Raw genomic sequence first — 20147 nt, forward strand, 5'->3', positions numbered from 1 at the left:
CCAGAGTCCCAGGTCGGCTGACTGAGCTGCTCGGGCCTCAGGCTGTACTGTAGATTCCCTTCCATCTCCACCGCCAGAATGGAGGGCTCTGCTTGCTCTTGACAGTCTCCGGTCCCACCTGAGCTGAGGCTTTACGTCCATCTCGGCGACTTGCAGCTTCCGTCTGAAGACTGTGGTCACCTGGGCTGAGGTGAGAGTTCTGGGGCCTGGGCGGGCATGGGACTGCCTGTGGCTAGGGCAGGCGGGGTCTGGCCCTGACAGTGCCTTTGCAGGAGCCCCAGCCTCGTCATGGACCCAGAGTGCTCCCGGCTCCTCCCTGCGCTCTGTGCCGTCCTGGCAGACCCCGGGCAGCCTGTGGCAGATGACACTTGTTTGGAGAAGCTGCTGGACTGGTTTACAGCGGTAACCGAAGCAGGTAAGGGTGAGGGTGCCGCTGCTGACTTTCCCCGGAGGCCAGAGGGTGCCGGGCTCCCCTGTCCTCTGGAAGGACTGTCTATCCGGTGTCCTTCCTTCATACCTTAGAGATTCCCCCTGGCTTTGGGGACGCAGCAGGCTGAACCTAAGGGGGTGATCAGGAGAGCTCGAACTGCAGGCCGCCTGGTATTCAGGCCATGCTCGGTGGCTGCCGGGGCCACGGGACAAACTTACCTTGTTTTTTTTGTATTAAGAAATCGGGTTTTCTTTCTGATTATGTAAGTAATACATATTCTTTAAATAAAACTTGAACAGCACAGAGGAGTAAACAGGAAGATTAAACCACTCCGAACATTTTTTTCCTTCCAAGCTTTTTTCTTAACACGTCATAATTCTGTACTTTTCTTATAAAAATGAGTCACACCGTAAATATAACATATCTTGCTCTTTCTCTCTTACTGTCCTAGTGCGTGTTTCGCCACTGACACGTTGATTTTATTGACTGTATGTCAGTTTGCTCTGTGAATGGACGTTAATTTTACAATTAGTCCACTGTTGTTAGATGTCTGTGTTTCTAACGCGTCATTATTATAACTAACGACATGATGGCTTTCTTTGTACGTATATCTGCTCATGTAAATGTTTGTCTGATAATTGTTTTAGTGTGGATTACATGTCATAAATTTCTGCTGTTTGTTTCTTTGGTTTATCCTGTTCTTTTACCCTCTTTTGAGTCGAATATCTAGGTCTGTCTTGTTTTCTAATAGATGCATTTAAGGCTACACATGTCTCTGCAGGTATCACTTTAGCTGCACCCTGCAAGTCTTACTATGTGGTGCTTTTGTTGTGATTTACTTCCAAATATTTCATACTTTTCATTATAATGTTTCTTTATCCACAAATCATCAATGTTTAAAAGGGTATCTTTAGATTCATGACTTGGGGTTTTTTTCAGTCTTTTTATTACTGATTTCTAATTTATTTGGTTGGAGTTAGAAAGTATTTGTATTTTGATTCTTTTATATCTGTTGAGGCTTTTATTGTGGCGTAGTACACAGACCATTTTTGCACATGTTCTATAGATTTCTCTATAGGATATTATTTGTTGGTATTTATAGAGTCCTCAATTGTGGCCTAGTAGTTAAATTAAAAAAAAAATCTTTTTAATTGAAGTATAGCTGATTTACAGTGTTGTGTTAGTTTCTGGTGTACAGCAAAGCGATTTTTTTTTGTATATGTATACACACACACTTTCAGAGTCTTTTCCATTATAGTTTATTACAAGATATTGACTCTAACTCCCTGTGCTATACAGTAGAACCTTGTTGTTTATTTTATATATAGTAGTTTGTATCTGCTAATCCTAAACTCCTAATTTATACCCCTCCTTCCCCTTTAGTAACCATAAGTTTGTTTTCTGTGTCTGTGAGTCTGTTTCTATTTTGTAAATAAGTTAATTTGTATCTTTTTTTTAGATTCCACATACAAGTAATAAGATATCTGTCTTTCTCTGTCTGACTTACTTCACTTAGTATGATAACCTCTAGGTTCATCCATGTTGCTGCAAATGGCATTATTTCATCCTTTTTTATGGCTGGGTGATAGTCCATTCTACACACACACACACACACACACACACACACACACCACATCTTTATCCATATCTGTCACTGGACACTTAGGTGGCTTCCATGTCTTGGATGTTGTAAATAGTGCTGCGATGAATTTCGGGGTGCATGTATCTTTTCGAATTATGGTTTTCTCCAGATATGTGCCCAGGAATGGGATTGCTGGATCATATGGTAACTCTATTAAAAATTATTTTTAAATAGCTTTATTTGAGATATGATTTACATATCATGAAATTGATCTATTTAAAGTGTGTAATTCAGTGGTTTTTAGTAAATTCACACAGTTTTGCCACCATCCAAAGGTTAATTTTGCAACATTTTCATCCCCTTAGAAGAAACCTGCTGTCCATTAGCAGTTAACCTCTTCCCTCCTCCCCAAGCCGTTACGTATTTTCCTCAGTGTTGTACATGATGAAAAGGATATAGTCTCCATACTTGTTCCTTAGTTCAAGTTTACGTTGTTAAAACCTGTGATGTTCTTGCTAATTTGTTTGCTTAATTGTTTTTGAGAGATATGTGAAAATCTTAAACTAAGATGGTGGATTCAACAATTTCTGTTTGAAATTCTGTCTTTTTTCCCCCTTTGTATATTTTGAAGTTAGGTTAGGTATGTACAGTCTTAGACTGTTATATTTTCCAGGGTTTGGCTGTTGGAGCAATGACTTTCTTTCTAAAGCTCTGACAGAGCTTTTTCCTTTAAAGTCAGTTTTGTTTGATATTACTCTTTCTGCAGCAGCTTTTTAAAAATTAGGATTTGCCAACTGTATCTTTTCAGCCTTTACAAATCTGGCCTTCTGTGTTGTCACGCTTCATTGTTTCTTACACACAGTGTGAGGCTAGCCTTTGGTTCTTGATCTAGTCTGCACAGCTCTTTATTCTAATGGACAGTTTCATTTGTTTCATTTGTTGAGTTTACTGTTATATTTGAACCTATTTTTATTATATTCTTTTGCATTTAAAATATTTTTTCCATGCCTTGTTGTTATGCCTTTTATCTCCTTTTCTGCCCCCCCATTGGATTAATAAAGCTTTTGTTTTTTCAGTCTTTCTGGTTTTGAAGTGAAGTTTTGAAGCATTCCACTTATGTTTTTAGGGGTTAGTCTTACGTGCAAACTGGATTGTAAAAGTTGAAAGTCAGTTAGAATCTCTGTCTTCTGCGCCAACCACACACGGAGCCTCGGGCACTTTAACTCCAGCTGAGTCCAGTCTTCTGTGTTTTGTTGTCTGGTATTTTGATTCTGTTTTGTTTTAAACTCCTTCAAAATTACTTAATTTTTAAAGTCAGTGCTTTTTTAGGTTTGCCCACATGTTTTTGGTTTCTTTGATTCTTGCTTCTCTCTCCTTCACCCTGTTTTTCCCTCCTTACTGTGCCTCATTGTCCTTTCACAAGGGCCTCGCAGTGGAAGCCCCTCCCAGTGTTAGCCCTCCCAGTGTTGCCCCAGGTTTCCTCCCCCTTCGCCTCCCCCACCCCGTCAGTGCTTTGGAATGACAGAGCAGTTGCCTATAGACGTTTTGGATGCCACATCTGGAAAAGAATGCCTGTTCCATTGTGCTTCTCGCTTTCGTATTCTCAGTTTAAGAGAAAAGTATCTGTTGGAGGTGAAAATTGTCCTCTGCTTTAATTTGCATTTCTTTTTCGTAATCAGCAAGGCAGAATATCTTTCGTGGTTTGCTGGCCACTTGTATATTCTGTCCCAGCCCCTTGCCTGTTGTTAAGGTATTGGCTTTCTATTTTGTCCCCCTCATTGAATTAAAGTTATGGATCCTTTGTGGCAGTTGTTGCAACGATTTCCTCCCGGTTGGACTGCTGAGTCTAATAGCCTGAGAGAAAGGGAATCTGGGGGGTGCCAGAAGAATGGTCCCTTAGGGAGGCATGCGCTCTGCCCCTGGTAACATGCTTCCCGGCTGGGCCTGTCTCCAGGGTCCAGTCTCCTGTTACTACAGGAAAATCCCTGCCTGGTAGAGCTGCTGTTCCACGTGCTGAAATCCCAGGACCTAAGTTCCAGAATCCTCTCCTTCTCACTCCGCCTCGCAGGGATATTTGCAGCCCAGGAAAACTGCTTCCAGTATCTTCAGGTGAGCCTGGGTCCTCCCACCTGAGTGACCCACCTTCTCCTGCAGGTACACAAAGCACTGGTGGCTGTCATGACCCCTGAGTCTCTGAAGCTTGTTTTGCCCCGCGTCTTGACGTGTACCGCAAGGTTTTTATTCCTGAGTATAGTTCTCCTTTGAAGAACTGACCAGGAATGATGTTGGGGTGAACGGTGAACATTTTAAAATACGGCAGAGCTGGGGCTGGCTCTCTGCCCTGGCGCTGCCCTTCATGGGTGTTCCTCAGTTCAGCAGTGCAGGCTCCAGGGACCCAGCCCACACCAGCTCGCTGCGGGACAGGCTTCCCAGGATGTTCCACACGGAAGTGTGTTTTAGGAAATGACTTCATGTGTGATAATCCACCCATACCTCTGGTGCTTTGCAGTTGGTAGAACACCTCAGTTTACAAAATCACATTCATGTTATCCTGGGCGCCCTGGCCAGTAAGCAGGTCAGGAGTCTTCATCTTTCTCCTGGATTAGGAGACAGTGAAGGCTCAATATAAGAATCCCACAGAGCTGGCAGAGCTCACACTAGACCCTGAAGAGTCGCACTGTTCGAATGCTCTGTTACACCACCTGTTGCTCTGGAAGTAAATCCTCAGTCCCAATCAGATGGCCTTCCCCAACTTCATTGATTTCCTGAGTACTTCCCAGTTCCCGTCTCTACTTCTCCACGGCCTCCTCTTCCTTCCCAAGGTTGACCATGGCTTTAGGGGCTTAGAAGGCCACTGACTGCCCTTCAGTCTGGTGGTCGGCCCTCTGCACGTGGGGATGAGGGACACGGGCAGGTTCGGGCTCTGAGTCGCAGTGGAAGGTTGCTTTCTGTCCTGGGCCCGTGGCACTGGCTTGGGCTCCTGTTCCCTTTTCACCTGGCCCTTCACAGCCTCCCAGGGCGTCTGGTAGCCCTAAGGGCCCTTCAGCAGCCGGATGCTCACCAGTAGACGGTGCCTGGGCAGCGGACATGTGGACAGACTACCTGAGGTGGGGGGCTGAGCCTTTGTACCTTCCCGTTGGCTCTCCCCCAGGGAGAGGCTGCAGCTCTGGGGGCGCATTTCGGTGATGCGAGATCCCACAGAGGGCCTGCCCTGTGAGCCGCCACCTCCAGCAACACCCCTCAAGGCCTCGAGGCCACTGCGGAGTTAGAGTCATCCTTGAGCGATTGGAAGTGTGTCTCCGAGGCCCCGTGGTCCCTTACGCTGGAGTCTGAGATGACTTGAGGGTGGGGACCAGCATTTTATTGTCAAGATAGACAAGGCTCAGAGCTAGTAGCTACACCAGTGAGGGGCTCCGTTGGTAAGAGGCAGCCCCCGAGTTTCCCACTCATTGGCACCCTGTAGTGAACAAGAGCCTTGTGCACGTGGCAGCAGATCAGGACAATGCGTTATTGTCCTATGGACGTCCACGAGCAGGTGGGGATTGAGCGGGGAGTTAGCCACTGCCTGCTGACGGGGCGGGGTGGTCAGCTTCGTAGGGGCAGTGGTCTTGCAGCCGGGTTGTAAGGGGTTTGAGCAGGTGTATGGGGGGTGTGTGCTGGGGGATCCAGGGTAGGGGACACCTGGAGGAGGGCAGCTGCCCTGGAGGGCCCCGAGTGCCAAGCACAAGAGCTCAGTAGGCAGTGGAGACCTTTGGGGTCCTTGAGCGCAGCATGTCACGGTCAGAGGGGGACCGTTGGTGTTGCAGTTGGTGGGCTGTTTGGGGGAAGGGTTTCTGAAGTGAACTGTGACAGGGTTGATGAGGCTTTATGTAAAACCCAGTTCTCCCTTCCGAAATTCTGTCCCCTGGAAGGCACAGTTGGCAGTGCTGTGGCTGCCATCGGCCTGCTCTGGTGGCCACCTGCCACCTCTCACAGGCTCTTTGTCGGCCGCTCACGAGAAATTCCCCCAAAGAAGCGCCTCGACCAGCTGTGAAGGATAGAAAAGCCGTCTCTGATGTGGGGTCCCCTGGGAGCTTGCTCAGGTCCCCACTTCCTTCTCTGCTTCCCAGCAGGGGGAGCTGCTGCCCATGCTCTTTGGGGAGGTGGGCCCCCTCGGAGGAGCGGCCTGGACGGCCCCCGCTGTGCGCAGCGGCTGGATCCAGGGCCTGCGCACCCTGGCACAGCATCCTAGCGCCCTGCGCTTCCTCGCCGCCTGTGGTGAGTGCCCCCGTCTGCCCTGCCTTCCGCCTCTGCCCTTGCCGTGCCTGATGCTCTGCGACTCCTGGGAAATCACTGCACCTTGCTGGGTCTCTTCCTCTGAACATGAAAGTGGCTGTGGTATCGTAGGGCTGTTGTGAGGAACATTCGGGTAACCAAGGGCTGGAGGCCCCTCAAGGGTGTACGGTGTCCTGTGGCTTGTAGGTGAGAGCCAGCAGTTGGGGTGGCTTTGAAACTGACGAGAAGAATCCCAAGTGGCCAGGGTTCTAAAGCCCCTCGCCCTGTGAACCCTCCATTCTGATTCCATTGCCTCTGAGTAGCGGGGAGGCTGGGCCTCTGACAGTGCCTCCGCATTGGGTAGTTTCTGAGTTCTGTCCGTGAGGGTCTGAAGTCCAGTGGTTGAAGCTGCTCAGTGGTTTCAGCGTCTCTGCTGTCACCATGGACTCTGTTCCAGCTGAACCCTGTTTCTCTCCCCACCCGTTGTCCCTCCCCGCCCCCCAGGTGCAGTTGACACCATCTTCTCCCTGCAGGGAGATCCCAGCCTGTTTGTGGCCTCGGCAGCCGGGCAGCTCCTGGTGCACATTCTGGACTTGGCGATGCGGGGCCCAGCCGAGGGCCACCGCAGTCCGCAGGCTTGTGACTGGCCAGCATGTGCCCAGAAGATCGTGGGTCACATCGAAGACTCCCTGTGCTCCACAGCCGTCCCGCAGGTCACACAGGCCCTGAGTGTCCTGACCACTGCGTTCGGGCACTGCCACGGCCTTTGGACGCAAGGCCTTTGGGTGCGGCTGAGCCCCCTCGTGGCCCGCCTGCTCGAGAAAGACCCTGTCCCAGCCTCACACTCGCTCGTGGATCTCCTCCTCAGCGTGGCCCGGTCAGGCCCCCAGGGCGCAGCTGGTGGGGTGGGCAGGAGGTGGGGCTTGTTTTCTTCGGGAAGTCTTGGGGCAGCCATCACACCTGGGCCACATCTCCCTGGCTGCCCGAGAACGCTGCCTCGAGTAGAGGGGACACCAGAGGGGGTCTGGAAGCCCGCACACCTGGGCCACATCTCCCTGGCTGCCCGAGAGCGCTGCCTCGAGTAGAGGGGACACCAGAGGGGGTCTGGAAGCCCGCACACCTGGGAAAGGCCTTCTGTCTCAGCCGGCACACCCAGCCCAGGCCACGGCGGCCCGCTGGGCACGGTGTGGGCTGGACGGGGGAATGACGTTCTCTTCCTGGGCTCCTCTCCGCAGTTCTGCGCCGAGCTCTTACCGTGGCCTGTGGGAGACTTTGGCCCAGACACTGAGCCACTTGAGCCCCACACAGGCAGGGCCTCTGGCTTTGGGGATCCTGAAACTGCAGGACTGGTAAGGATTGGGGTTCATGTTGTGTGAGGCGGGCAGAGAGGTCAGGGAGCTTCAGGGGAGCTCCTGAAACCAGAGATCGGTCAGAGGCAGCTGGCCGGGGCGTGGCCGGGCCGTCCGTGGTTATCAGCAAGGTGTTGGCACAGGCTCCGGTTTCTACAGTTTTTAGTGGTGGAATAGCTTTATTCACAGGCTCCCCAAAGATAAAAGAGATCTTGGAGCAGCCCTGCTCAGAGCAGGGCTGGGTTCATACTCAGGATCTGCTCAGCTGCCTTCTGCCACCTCCCCAGTGGCCTCACCTTGTGGATCCTGGGCCACGCTGTGTGCGTGCCACTGTGGGGGGGCGTACTAGGGGCTGTGGGATGGTGGAGGGGGACCCAGTAGACAGGAGTGACAGGACAGATTCCCAGAGGGAGAGAGAGATGCGCCCTACCAGGAAGGGGGTGTGGGGTCTGGAGAGGTGGGAAGGAAGAGAAATCATTCCAGGGTTTCAGGCGGACTAGAGCCGGTCTTGGTGGCCCAGGTCTGGGGTGAAAGTGGGCACAGGGCGCTGGGGTTACGATGCAGGCCTGGCTCTGGGCTCCAGGGTCTCCAGATGTTCAGAGAAAGGGAGTGGTCCTAAGGAAGAGGGAAGGATTGGGCAGCTGGCTTGGAGGGAGAGCTCTGTACCAGCTTGGCCTCCCAACCACCCTGGGCCCAAGCACGTTGGCGAGAGGCGAGACCATGTTCTGGAACGTAGGAAAGGATATCTCAGCATTGGGAGTACTTCCAGCAGCTGGGGCATCCCATCCCTTTGGCCCTGAGCAGGCACCGCCCATCGGAGTGGGTGTGGCCAGGCCTTCCCCAGGCTCTTCCTGGGGCCTGGGTGGTGCTCTCGCAGCTCCTTGGAGTCCCCTGCCAGTGGTGTGAGTGCTGGTCACAGTGCTTACAGGGAGGCTGTTTCTCAAGGGGGTGTCCAGATCCCCAGCACTGACCCCTTTGGCCCAGACTTGCTGGGGATATTAGGAGGGTAGCCAGCTTGCCTGAGGGCGGGGACAGCCCTCACCGTGTCCTCTGTCCTCAGTCCACAGGCGCTGAGGACCCAGGCCTTTGGCATCCTCCTCCAGCCCCTGGCCTGTGTCCTGGAAGCTGCTGCTCAGGCCCCTGGACCCCCAGGTAGGCTGCTTGGGAAGGGTGGGCAGGTGCAGGAAGGCAGGACCCTGGGGTCCTGAGAATCCTTGGGGCCAGGGCGGGCTGATGGGCAGCGGGACACCTGGCTTGCCACCCCACCTAAGAGTGAAGGTGGCTGCGGTGTAGGCTGCCGTCCCAGGTGTGACCGCTGCTCACGTCCCTGCCTGGGAGTTCATAGGGCAGCATTGCCCCCTGTGGGCATCAGCTGGAGTGGCCCCCAGAGTAGCTGACCTGGCAGTTGGTGGTGGTTACCGGGGGCCTGGGCCACGTGGATGGTTCCTGACCCAGAGCAGGCACACGGGCTTGGCACTCGTCCTCCCAGAAGGTCAGTTCTGTGATGGGAGAGTGAGTTTCCTCGCTGCGACTTGTCTTGCTTCAGCCGCACGATGGGGTGAGGATTAGAGAAGGGGGGCCAGCTTTGCCTCGGAGCCCCATGTTGAGCGTAGAGATGGGCCTCTGACCAGCGGAAACCGGCCCAGGCATGGGCTGCAGGGAGAGTGGGACTGCTTGAGAGCCCTGCAGACAGGTCCAGACCTCAGCTCCGGCCGGCTGGACGCCACCCTGGATGAGCCACCTGCTCGGAACCTCCAGGCCTGGTCTCTGGTATGAAGCAGTGACCAGCGGCAAGGCCTGCAGTGGCCACACAGGAGGTGCCCGCTAACCAGGGGCTGTTTCTGGTCGCCCTCTAGGCTTGCTGGAGGGGGCCGCAGGCAACTCGATGACGGTGGACACGCTCCTCTCCTCCAAGTCGGCCTGTGTGGGTCTCCTGTGCTGTGCTCTGGCCCACCTGGGGCTGCTGCAGCCGCTGGTAGGTAAGGCCCGGCCCAGGTCCACACTGGCAGTGGGACTTGTGGCCTGCATTGACCTTCCGTCCTCCCCCAGCCCCAGCGCCCCTCGCCCTGGCCGCAGGCGCCCCTGCTTGGGGCTGCGGTGACAATACTGCGGCTCTGCAGTGGCTCAGCGGCCCCCACCTCCGATGTGGGCAGCCGTCTCTGTGCGATCCTGGTGGGCTGTGGCCGGGTCCAGCGAGCTGCCCTGGATTTCCTGGGGGCGCTGTCTCAGGGGACCGGTAAGTGAGAATGTTTTCTCTTGCACAGCTCGGGTGTTGGGCGAGCCCCACAGCTGCTCAGAGATGTCCCAAGACTGCTGTCCTTTGCATGTTTTCTCTGGGGCAGGGGCTGGGATTCAGCTGACCGATGGGTTCTGTCCCCTGTTTTCCTTGGGTTGCCATACTTGTGGGCTGGGGAGGCCCCAGGGTAGGAGGTTGGGTGCTTCAGCCATCCACGTCTGTCTCAGGCCCTCAAGAGTTGGTGACGCAGGTGTTTTCCGTCCTCCTGGAGTACCTCGTGAGCCCTGAGTCCAGCTCCATGGTACACGCACAGGGTGCAGGGTGGAGGGTGGAGGGAAGGGGAGGGGGAGGGAGGCAGAGGCAGGGCACCCCTGCAGGCCTCTCTGGGGCCAGAATTGCCTCTTTTTTTTTTTTTTTTTTTAAATAATTAATTTTAAAATATTGGCTGTTGCTGCACGCGGGCTTTCTGTACTTGTGGCGAGCAGGGGCTACTCTTCGTTGCGGTGCACAGGCTTTTCAATGCAGTGGCTTCTCTTGTTGTGGAGCACGGGCTCTAGGTGCAGTGGGCTTCAGCAGTTGTGGCTCGCAGGCTCAGTAGTTGTGGGTCGCGGACTCTAGAGCACAGGCTCAATAGCTGTGACGCACGGGCTTAGTTGCTCCGCGGCATGTGGGATCTTCCTGGACCAGGGCCCGAACCCGTGCCCCCTGCATTGGCAGGCGGATTCTTAACCACTGCGCCACCAGGGAAGTCCCCAGAATTGCTTCTTAAAGTGAGTTTCAAGGGGCAGGCAGCTGCACAGGGTTCGGCCCAGGGCCTGGCATTGGTGGAGATTGAGTGAGGGGTCGCCAGGCCATGGAAAGCAGGGAGAGGATCCAGTCTTACGAGGAATTCTCCATGAGAGATGTAAACTAGAACCAGGTGGGCCTTACGCTTGGGGTCCCAACTCTCATTGAGGTTTCCTGCAAATCTCCCCGTTCTCGTAGCCCTGGGGTTGAGTCATGCTCTGGGGGTGCAGGAATAGCATATGTACTGAGCAGGCAGTGGGGAGATTGGATGATAAGCCTGGCAGATTCCGGGGCTTTCAGGAAAAGGTGCCGTGGGTAGTTCCTGCTGTTTTGGTGCAGAAGTTTCATTTCCCCGGTAGTGGGGCTTCCTGACAAGAGCTGGCCTCTCCTCCTCTCTCTCTAGTCTTGGATGCCAGTCGGCCACTTCCAGAGGCTTCTGCCTCGTAAAAATGAAGTCCGGTGTTCCCTGTCCCCATGTATCCCGTCCCCATCTTATACCCCAGGGCGGGGACGGGGGCAGGCGGGCCAGCTCACCCCTGGCCCTGCAGCCCCACTCTTCCCGCTCCAGGTTCTGAAGAAGGCCTTCCAGGCCACACTCAGGTGGCTCCTGAGCTCACCCAAGACCCCCGGCTGCTGCGACCTGGACCCCCACACCCAGCTGTTCCTCAGAGGTGATCCCAGCCCCTCCCAGGGGTGAACTGAGGGAGGAGCAGGGATGGAGGCGACTGGGGGCTGGGTGGGAGGCAGGGTGGACATGGCCCGGGCCCTCTGAACCGTTCCTCCTGCCCCAGAGCTGCTTCCTGTGCTACAGAAGCGCCTGTGCAGCCCCTGCTGGGAGGTAAGGGACTCAGGCCTCGAGTTCCTGACCCAAATGACCAGACACTGGGGAGGTGAGTGCAGGGTGCGGCGCCGGGGGCTGGGGTCCCTGTGGGAGGGCTGGCCTGGCCTTGGCACACCGTTGTCCCCAGGTAGTTGGGAACTCGGACTACCTAGGCTGCCTTTGGGGAGGGAGGAGAGGCTGTGGACTCAGCTTTCGGTCATAGCTGGTTGTGGCTTCTTGGACCCCCAGGGCAGGCCGGCTTCAGACAAGCGCTCCTTGCTTCAGAGGTGCCTGAGCTCACCAAGCAGCTTCTGCGAGACCCTGAGAGTTACGTCCGCGCGAGCGCAGTGACCGCCACAGGGCAGTTGTCTAGCTGGGGGCTGTGTGCCACCCCTGCCGGCCATGAGTGCCCAGGGGCTCAGCAGGTAGGAGGCAGTGGGTCCTGTGGCCGTGCGCCCACCTGGCTGCTGTCCTGATGCCAGGGTGGAGTGGGTCTGCCGTCCAGGGGTGGCATTCAGGGTCGGGCGTGTCCCCTGAATCTCCAGCTACACTTCCTGGAAGCCCTGTCTCTTGGGCACGGCCACCCCTGTCTGACGGTGGGCAGATGGGGGGCTGAAGGGCACATCGCCTGAAGGAAGCCGAGCATGGCAGGGGGTCCTCATGGGGGTTCTCCCTGCTGCACCCCGAGCCCGTCAGCGGGAACTCGACTTCCCTGGTCCCTCCACCCTCTTCCCACTCTGTCCTCCAGGAGAGCCTGCTCGTGGAGCTTCTGCACATCCTCTCCACAGACTCGGAGGGCTTCCCCCGGAGGGCCGTCATGCAGGTCTTCACTGAGTGGCTGAGGGATGGCCACGCTGATGTAGCTGAAGACGCGGAGCAGTTTGTGGCTGGAGCGCTCCAGGCGGCGAGCAGGGACTTGGACTGGGAGGTGCGGGCCCAGGGCCTCGAGCTGGCACTGGTGTTCCTGGAGCAGTTGCTGGGTCAGCGCGGCTCCCACTGTCCCTATGCCGTGGCCCTGCCCGAGACAGCCCCACCTGGTGTGCTGGCCCAGGCCCTGCAGGTGCTCTGCCGTGTGCAGCTCTTTGAGTTTGCCTTCCGTGCCTTGTTTGACTGTGACCGACCTGTGGCCCAGAAGTCCTGTGATCTTCTCCTATTCCTGAGGGCCAAGGCTGCTCCCTGTGGCAGCCCGCAGGAGGCGGGGGACAGTCCCAACGTGGCCTCTGTGGAGGCCACCCTGCAGAGGTGGCAGGCAGGTGAGCAGGGTCAGCCCCTGGGGTACCTGGAGCCCGGGGCCGTCGTAGCTCTGCTGAGGTCTGTAGACCTGGAGGGCCTTCGGGACACTCTGGCTGAGAGCAGTGACCATGTGGAGAAGAGCCCCCAGTCACTCTTGCAGGACATGCTGGCTGCCGTGGGCGTCCTTGGGGAGAACGAGGCCGACTGCTACTGACCAGCCTAGTAGCAACCTCCCCAGGACCCTGCTGCTGCACCACGTCCCTTCCTTGGGCCCTGCCATCCTGAGGGCTCTAGTCTGGCCTGGCTGCACAAGGGACCCTCCGGGGAAGCCAGGACCAGGTGAGCCCAGCAAGCTCAAAGAGCCCCACATTTTGATGTATTGCTGAAGAAGTGGCTTATTTTCTACTCAAAATAAGTGTGATTTGATGGTGCCACTGGGTCAGCACAGTGTCCTAAGACTGCCCAAGGGTAGGCCCCAGGCCTGGTGGGGGCTGGAGAAACATCTGGGGGGGACCCTCTGCACAGTGGCCACGTGCTTCCTTGGCACGGAGGGGTGGTTCCTCTGCTTGGATCCCGCCGTGCCCCAGGGACACCCAAGGTCAGAGAGCAAGCAGCTCAGGCTGGAGTGTGTCTGGCCTTGGTCCCTGGTCCCTAACGGTAGTGACCCCAGGTCTAACCAAGCCAGGTTTTCAGTCTCTGAACCTCCAGGATCAGCTTGACTTTGTAACGGTTCAGAGCTCACCATTTCAACTCACCAGGCATGTAGGGTCGCCAGTGGTAACATCAGGGGAGTTCAGCTCTGGGCTGGTCCTCAGGGGACCAAACAGACGGTACACCAGCCCAAGCTCTGCCATTTCCCAGCCATGTGACCCTGGGTTGACCTGTTCCCCATCTGTAAAATGGGAATTTTACTCTTTGCCTCCCAGAGGTAAGTATCTCAGTGTTCTAAAGCACCCAGCACAGTCAAAGAAGAAATCTCAAGAGAAACTTTAAAATATTTTTAACTGAATGAAAATGAAATTACAACTTACCAAAATTTGTGGGATGCAGCAGAAGCAGTGCTCAGAGGGATGTTTATAGCATTGAATGCGTATATGAGAAAAGAAGAAACATCTAAAATCAATAAACTAAGCTTCCACCTTAGGAAACTGGAAAAAGAGCAAATTCAACCCAAAGTAAGCACAAGAAAAGAAATAATAAAAACTAGAGCAGAAATCAATGAAATTGAAAACAGGAAATCAATAGAGGAAATCAAGTAAACCAAAAACTGGTTTTTGAACAGATCAATAAAGTCAATAGGCCCCTAGCTAGGCTAAGAAAAAAAAGGGAAGACACAAATTACTAGTACCAGAAATAAAAGGGGACATCACTGCAGATCCCATGATAATTGAAAGGATAATAAAGGAACACGGAGCAACTCTGTGCCCACAAATTTGATAACCTACCTGAGATGGACTAATTCTTTGAAAGACAGTCTGCCAAACTGATACAAGAAATAGATGATCTGAGTAGGCCTGTATCTGTTAAATTGAATCCATAATTAACAACCTTCTAAAACAGAAAGCATGAGGCCCAGGTGGCTTCACTAGTGAATTCTACAAAACATTTAAGGAAGAAATTATACCAGTCCTCTACAGTTTTCCAGAAGATAGAGCAGAGGGAATACTTCCTAACTCATTCTATGAGGCCAGCATTACCCTAATACCAAAACCAGACAAATATCCAAGAAAACTAGGAACCAGTATCTCTCATCATAGATACGGAAGTCCTTAACAAAATATTAGCAGATTGCATCCAACAATGTATAAAAAGAATTATACACCAAGATCAAGTGGGGTCTCCTTCATGTATGCAAGGCTGGTTCAGCATTTGAAAATCAGAGCGATCCATCCCATCAACAGGGTAAAGCAGGAAAAGCACAGTCGCATCAGCTGCAGGAAAGGCATTTGGCAAAACCCCTTACTATCCTCAGGTTTTAGGTTGGGCTGAGAGGTGACCCCACAGCCTCTGGGAAGACCCATGTCCTTTGCTGTGTCATAGAAACTTCTTGCAGGGAGAGGTGTGTGTGGACAGCAGGGGACCTGTTCCTGGGAGATGCTGTGCCCTGTGGAAAGCAGCTGGTGTTGTCTCGGGCAGAATTTGCATTCTTGGTGCAGGCCTAGCAGGTCTGTCTTCTCACTCCTTCACTAAGGCAAACGCCCATCAGACGGACCTACCTGGTCAAACCCTGGCTTCACCACTTACAGGCTGCTCTGTCCTTGGGCAGGTCATTTAATTCCACTCAGCCTGGCCTTGTCTATGAAATGGGGATGGACCTCCCCAAGCTGTTGAGAACTGACTGAGACATGGTGAATAAAATGCCTGACATTGTGACTTTCACAAAGAAGATAGTCAACAAGAAGGTGTTAGCTTCTTCCTTTAGTCCTTCCCCTCCCTTAACTGCTGTTCCCAAGGTTGTGTGGATCGGCCTTTTCTCTTCCTGCTCTGCCCACCTCCTCTGAGTGAGTTAATTCAGTTCCCTGGCTTCACACACAACCCTCACACCAACAGGTTAGGACTCCTGTCAGACTTCTCTGAGCCCTGGACCTGCATGTCTAGTGCCAGTGGGTCAGCTGCACTGGGTCAGCTGCACTGGGATAGGACAAGGACCCTGCACGTGTGACAACACTAAGCTGCGTCCACTGCTTCTCTAGTAGATTCCTGAAGTCACTTCTCAAAGGGCCTCCTTCCAGCAGCCTTCCCTTCCTCTACTCTTACCCTCTCTGGCTGAAGCAATCTGTCCAAACCTGGTTATTCTCACTCCCCTGCCTAGACCCTACTGTGTCTCCCCATTGTCAACAGGCTGGCACACAAGACCCTTCAGGCTGGGCACCTGACATCTCCAGCACAGTCTCCTGCAAAGCCCTACCTTAGTCCCTACCCTGGAAAATCGCCAGTGTGTGACTGTGTAAATCGCTTGGCAGTGCTTAGATTTCTGGGCCCTCTATCTGAGTTTCTGAAGCAGGAGGTCCACAGTGGGGCCCGTGAAGCTGCATTTTAAAAAAAGTTTATTTTTGACTGCATTGGGTCTTCATTGCTGCACGTGGGCTTTCTCTAGTTGTGGTGAGCGGGGGCTACTCTTCGTAGTGGTGTGTGGGCTTCTCATTGCGGTGGCTTGTTGTGGAGCATGGGTTCTAGGTGCGTGGGCTTCAGTAGTTGTGGCACATAGGCTCAGTGGTTGTGGCTTGCAGGCTCTAAAGTGCAGGTTCAGTAGTTGTGGTGTACGGGCTTAGCTGCTCCACAGCATGTGGGATCTTCCTGGACCAGGGATCGAACCCGTGTACCCTGCATTGGCAGGCGGATTCTTAACCACTGTGCCACCAGGGAAGTCCTGAACCTTCATTTTTAACAAGCGTAACAGGAGAGCCTGGTGATAAAAGTATGTGTTTTGGTTTGTCTAAAACTGTCTTCACTGTCATACTTGAATATATTGAGCATAAATTCTAAGTTAGTGTCTGTTTCCTTCCAACACACTGAAATACACTGAGTGCATTCCACCATGCCCTGGCTTCCATTGTTGGGGCCAAGAGGTCACCGTCAGTCTAACTGCTGTTCTTGGAGGGAGCCTATCTTTTCAGTGGATGTTCTGAAGTTTCCCATTGTCTTTGGTTTTTCTGTAATTTTACTACCACGGATAGGTGAGAATTTTTAAATTTATTCTTGGGATTCTTGAATCTGGATTGGTGTTTTTCACCAGTTCTGGCAAATTCTCAGCCGCTATGCTTTCAAAGTGCTTTTCTCTGATCCAGGTTCTCTCTCTAGCACCACCCCCTTCTCTTTCTCTCCTAGAATAGAAATCTATACATCTGCGATCTCATTGTTCTCTCCACATCTTTTAATCTCTCCACTATTTTCCGTCTTTTGATTTTTGTATGTTGTGTTTGTGCTTTTAAACATTTGTTAACACTTTAGCTTCCTGTCCTGTGCCGATATTTTCAAGCTTACCTTTGACTTCTTCAAACCTAAGAAGCTCCGTTGTTTTATAACCCATGTCTGTATTACAGTAACACTAGCTGCTTATCAAACAAACCTTAAAATTTCATGGCTTAAACTAATGCAGGTTTATTCACTAACCACAGAGTAGTGCACTGTAGGTGTTTCTCCATTGGGCAGCTTTCCCCCAGGTGGTGAAATGGGGACCCAGGTCCCTTCATTCTGGTGCCTTCTCATCATCAACCCATGGTTCCTAAGATTCCCGTAGAGTTTGGGCCCAGGCCAGGCATCCAGGAATGAGAGAAGACTATGGAGATTCAGATAGAGGTTTTTATGGGTGAGGCCCAGAAGTTGCACAGTTGTTATCACCTACATTCTTTGGCCCAGACTTCAGTCATTTGGCCATGCCTGACTACGAAGGACTCAGGAATGCAGTAGGGCCAAGTGCATGGGACCGACCAGCCGGGGTTTGCCACAGTGCGCCCAGTTCCAGGACACAAAGGCCACACGTGTCTGCTCGTGGCTTGTTGTTTTCACATGTTCTTGGTCATCTTTAAATGTGTGGTGATCACTGGCTTCAAAAACTTATATGTGGGGATTCTTGGAAGCCTAGGGTGAAGGGGCCCCCATCATTCCAAATTCACTGCTTGGAGTTCTCTGCCCAACCAGCTTACACATCCCTGGGTCTCAAATCAGTGAAAGGGCAGATCTGTAGCTCTGACTTCTCAGGAACTTGGTTGCATTTTGATTTTGCTTCTCTTAGCACCAAGTCCGTCTTATCTACGGTTCCCTGAGATTTGGAGCAGGATGGAGGGGGCAGGTTTAATTCTGAGTCATTAGTACCCTGAGAGCATAACTCTTCAGATTTTCAGTTTATTATTTTTGCTTTTTGAAGTATAGTTGATATATAATATTAGTTTCAGATGTACAACATAATGATTGAATATCTTTATATGTTATACTCTATTTAAAGTTATTATAAAATACTGGCTATAATCCCTGTGCTGTATAATATATCCTTGTAGATTATTTATTTTATATAGTAGTTTATACCTCTTAATGCCCTACCCCTATTTTGCCCCTCCCTCCTTCCCTCTCCCCACTGGTAACCACTAGTTTATTCTCTATGAGTGTTTTGTTATATCCATTTGTTACATTTTTCAGATTCCACATATAAGTGATAACATATAATATCTGTCTTTGTCTGACTTATTTAAGCTTAAAACCTTCCAGGTCTATCCATGTTGCTGCAAATGGACAAATATTCTTTTTTATGGCCGAGTCATATTCCAGTGTGTTTGTGTGTGTGTGTGTGTGTGTGTGTACTTATCCATTCATCTATTGATGGACACTTGGGTTGCTGTCACATCTTAGTTATTGTAAATAGTGCTGCTATGAACATTGGGGTGCATGTATCTTTTCAAATTAATGTTTTCATTTTTTCTAGATAATATACTCAAGAGTGGACTTGCCATACCATAGGGTAGTTTTATTTTTAGTTTTTTAAGAAACCTCCGTAATGTGCTCCATAGTGGCTGCACCAGTTTATATTCCCACCAACAGTGCACAAGGTTTTCCTTTTTCCACATCCTTGCCAACATTTATCATTTGTAGATTTCTTGATGGTAGCCATTTTGACAGGTGTGAGGTGGTATTTCATTGTGGTTGTGATTTGCATTTCTTTGATTAGCAATGTTGAGCATCTTTTCATGTGCCTGTTGGCCATCTATATATCTTCTTTGGAAAAAAATGTCTCTTCAGGACTTCCACCCATTTTTTAATTGGGTTATTTGTTTTTTTGGATGTTGAGTTGCATGAGTTGCTTATACATTTTGGATATTAACCCCTTATCGGTTATATCATTTGCAAATATTTTCTCCCGTTCAGTAGGTTGTCTTTTTGCTTTGTCAGTGGTTTTCTTTGCTGTGCAAAAGCTTGTAAGTTTATTAAGTCCCATTTGGTTATTTTTACTTTTGTTTCCTTTGCTTTAGGAGATAGATCCAAAAAAAAAACCCCAAAAAACTATGATTTATGTCAAAGAGTGTTCTGCCTATGTTTTCTTCAAGGAGTTTTATGGTTTGTGGTCTTACATTTAGGTTTTTAATCCATCTTCAGTTTATGTATATGATGTGAGAAAATGTAATAATTTAATTCTTTTACATGTAGCTGTCCAGCTTTCCCAGCACTGCTTATTGAAGAGATTGTCTTTTTCTTTCTTTTTTTTTTTAACATCTTTATTGGGGTATAATTGCTTTACAACGGTGTGTTAGTTTCTGCTTTATAGCAAAGTGAATCAGTTATACGTATACATATGTTCCCATATCTCTTCCCTCTTGCGTCTCCCTCCCTCCCACCCTCCCTATCCCACCCCTTTTTCCATTGTACATTCTTGCCTCCTTTGTTGTAGATTAATTGACTATAAATGCATGGCTTCTCTATTCTGTTGTAGATTAATCGACCATTTCTGGACTCTGTTCTGTTTCATTGGTATACATGTCTGTTTTTGTGTCAGTACCATACTGTTTTAATTACTGTAGCTTTGTAGTATAGTCTGAAGTCAGGGAGTGTGATACCTCCAGCTTTGTTCTTTTTTCTCAAGATAATGTTGGCTATTCAGGGTCTTTTGTGCTTTCATATTAATTTTAGGATTATTTGGTCTATTTCTGTTAGAAATGTAATGTGTATTTTGATAGGAATTGCATTAAATCTGTAGACTGCTTTGGGTAATATGGACATTTTAACAATAATAATTATTCTAATCCGCGAACATGGGATATCTTTCCATTTCTTTTCTGTTTGGTTCAGCTAGGACTTCTAATACTATGTTAAATAGAAATGGCAAGAGTGGGCATCCTTGTCTTGTTCCTGATTTTAGAGGAAAAGCTTTCAGCTTTTCTCTGTTGAATATGATGTTAACTGTGGTTTTGTCATAAATGCCCTTTATTATGTTGAGATATGTTCCCTCTATACCAACTTTTATGATAGTTTGATTAATTGGTGTTGAATTTTGTTAAGTGCTTTTTCTGCATCTATTGAAATGATTATGTGAATTTTATCGTTCCTTTTGTTAATGTGGTGTATCACATTGGTTGATTTGCAGGTATTGAACCATCCTTGAACCCCTGGAATAAATCCTACTTGATCATGGTGTATGATCCTTTTTATATATATATTGTTGAATTTGGTTTGCTAATATTTTGTTGAGGATTTTTGCATCTATACTCTTCAGAGATTTTCTTTTTTCCTCCCTCCCTCCCTCCCTCCCTCTCTCTCTCCCTCTCTCCCTCCCTCGCTCCCTCCCTCCCTCCCTTCCTCCCTTCCTCCCTTCCTTCTTTCTTTTCTTGGTAGTGTCTTTGGTTTTGTTATCAGGGTAATGGTGGCCTCATAGAATGAATTTGAGAGTGTTTCCTCCTCTTCAATCTTTTGGAATAGTTTGAAAAGGATAGTTATTAGCTCTTCTTTATATGTTTGGCAGGATTCCCTTC

General features: G+C 50.7%; 1 protein-coding gene across 5 annotated transcripts; it reads left to right on the forward strand.

Moving 5' to 3' along the window:
• Positions 1-52: 52 nt before the first annotated feature.
• On the forward strand, positions 53-19830 carry BRAT1 (BRCA1 associated ATM activator 1). 5 transcript variants are annotated; one of them, XM_073791825.1, is made up of 14 exons: positions 53-190; positions 273-415; positions 3967-4121; positions 6122-6269; positions 6771-7143; positions 7502-7615; positions 8676-8767; positions 9472-9590; positions 9665-9851; positions 10079-10152; positions 11041-11308; positions 11429-11527; positions 11707-11882; positions 12206-19830. In XM_073791825.1, the coding sequence occupies exons 2-14, from the start codon at positions 289-291 to the stop codon at positions 12902-12904; spliced, it is 2631 nt and encodes an 876-aa protein (XP_073647926.1). In that variant the 5' UTR covers positions 53-190; positions 273-288; the 3' UTR covers positions 12905-19830. The 5 variants fall into 5 exon arrangements, with proteins under 5 accessions (XP_073647926.1, XP_033696322.1, XP_073647927.1 ...); XM_033840431.2 differs by having other exon boundaries at positions 11206-11308; XM_073791826.1 differs by having other exon boundaries at positions 6125-6269.
• The last annotated feature ends 317 nt before the right edge of the window (positions 19831-20147 follow it).

The sequence above is a fragment of the Tursiops truncatus genome, chromosome 15, assembly GCF_011762595.2.
Source record: "Tursiops truncatus isolate mTurTru1 chromosome 15, mTurTru1.mat.Y, whole genome shotgun sequence".
NCBI lineage: Eukaryota > Metazoa > Chordata > Mammalia > Artiodactyla > Delphinidae > Tursiops > Tursiops truncatus.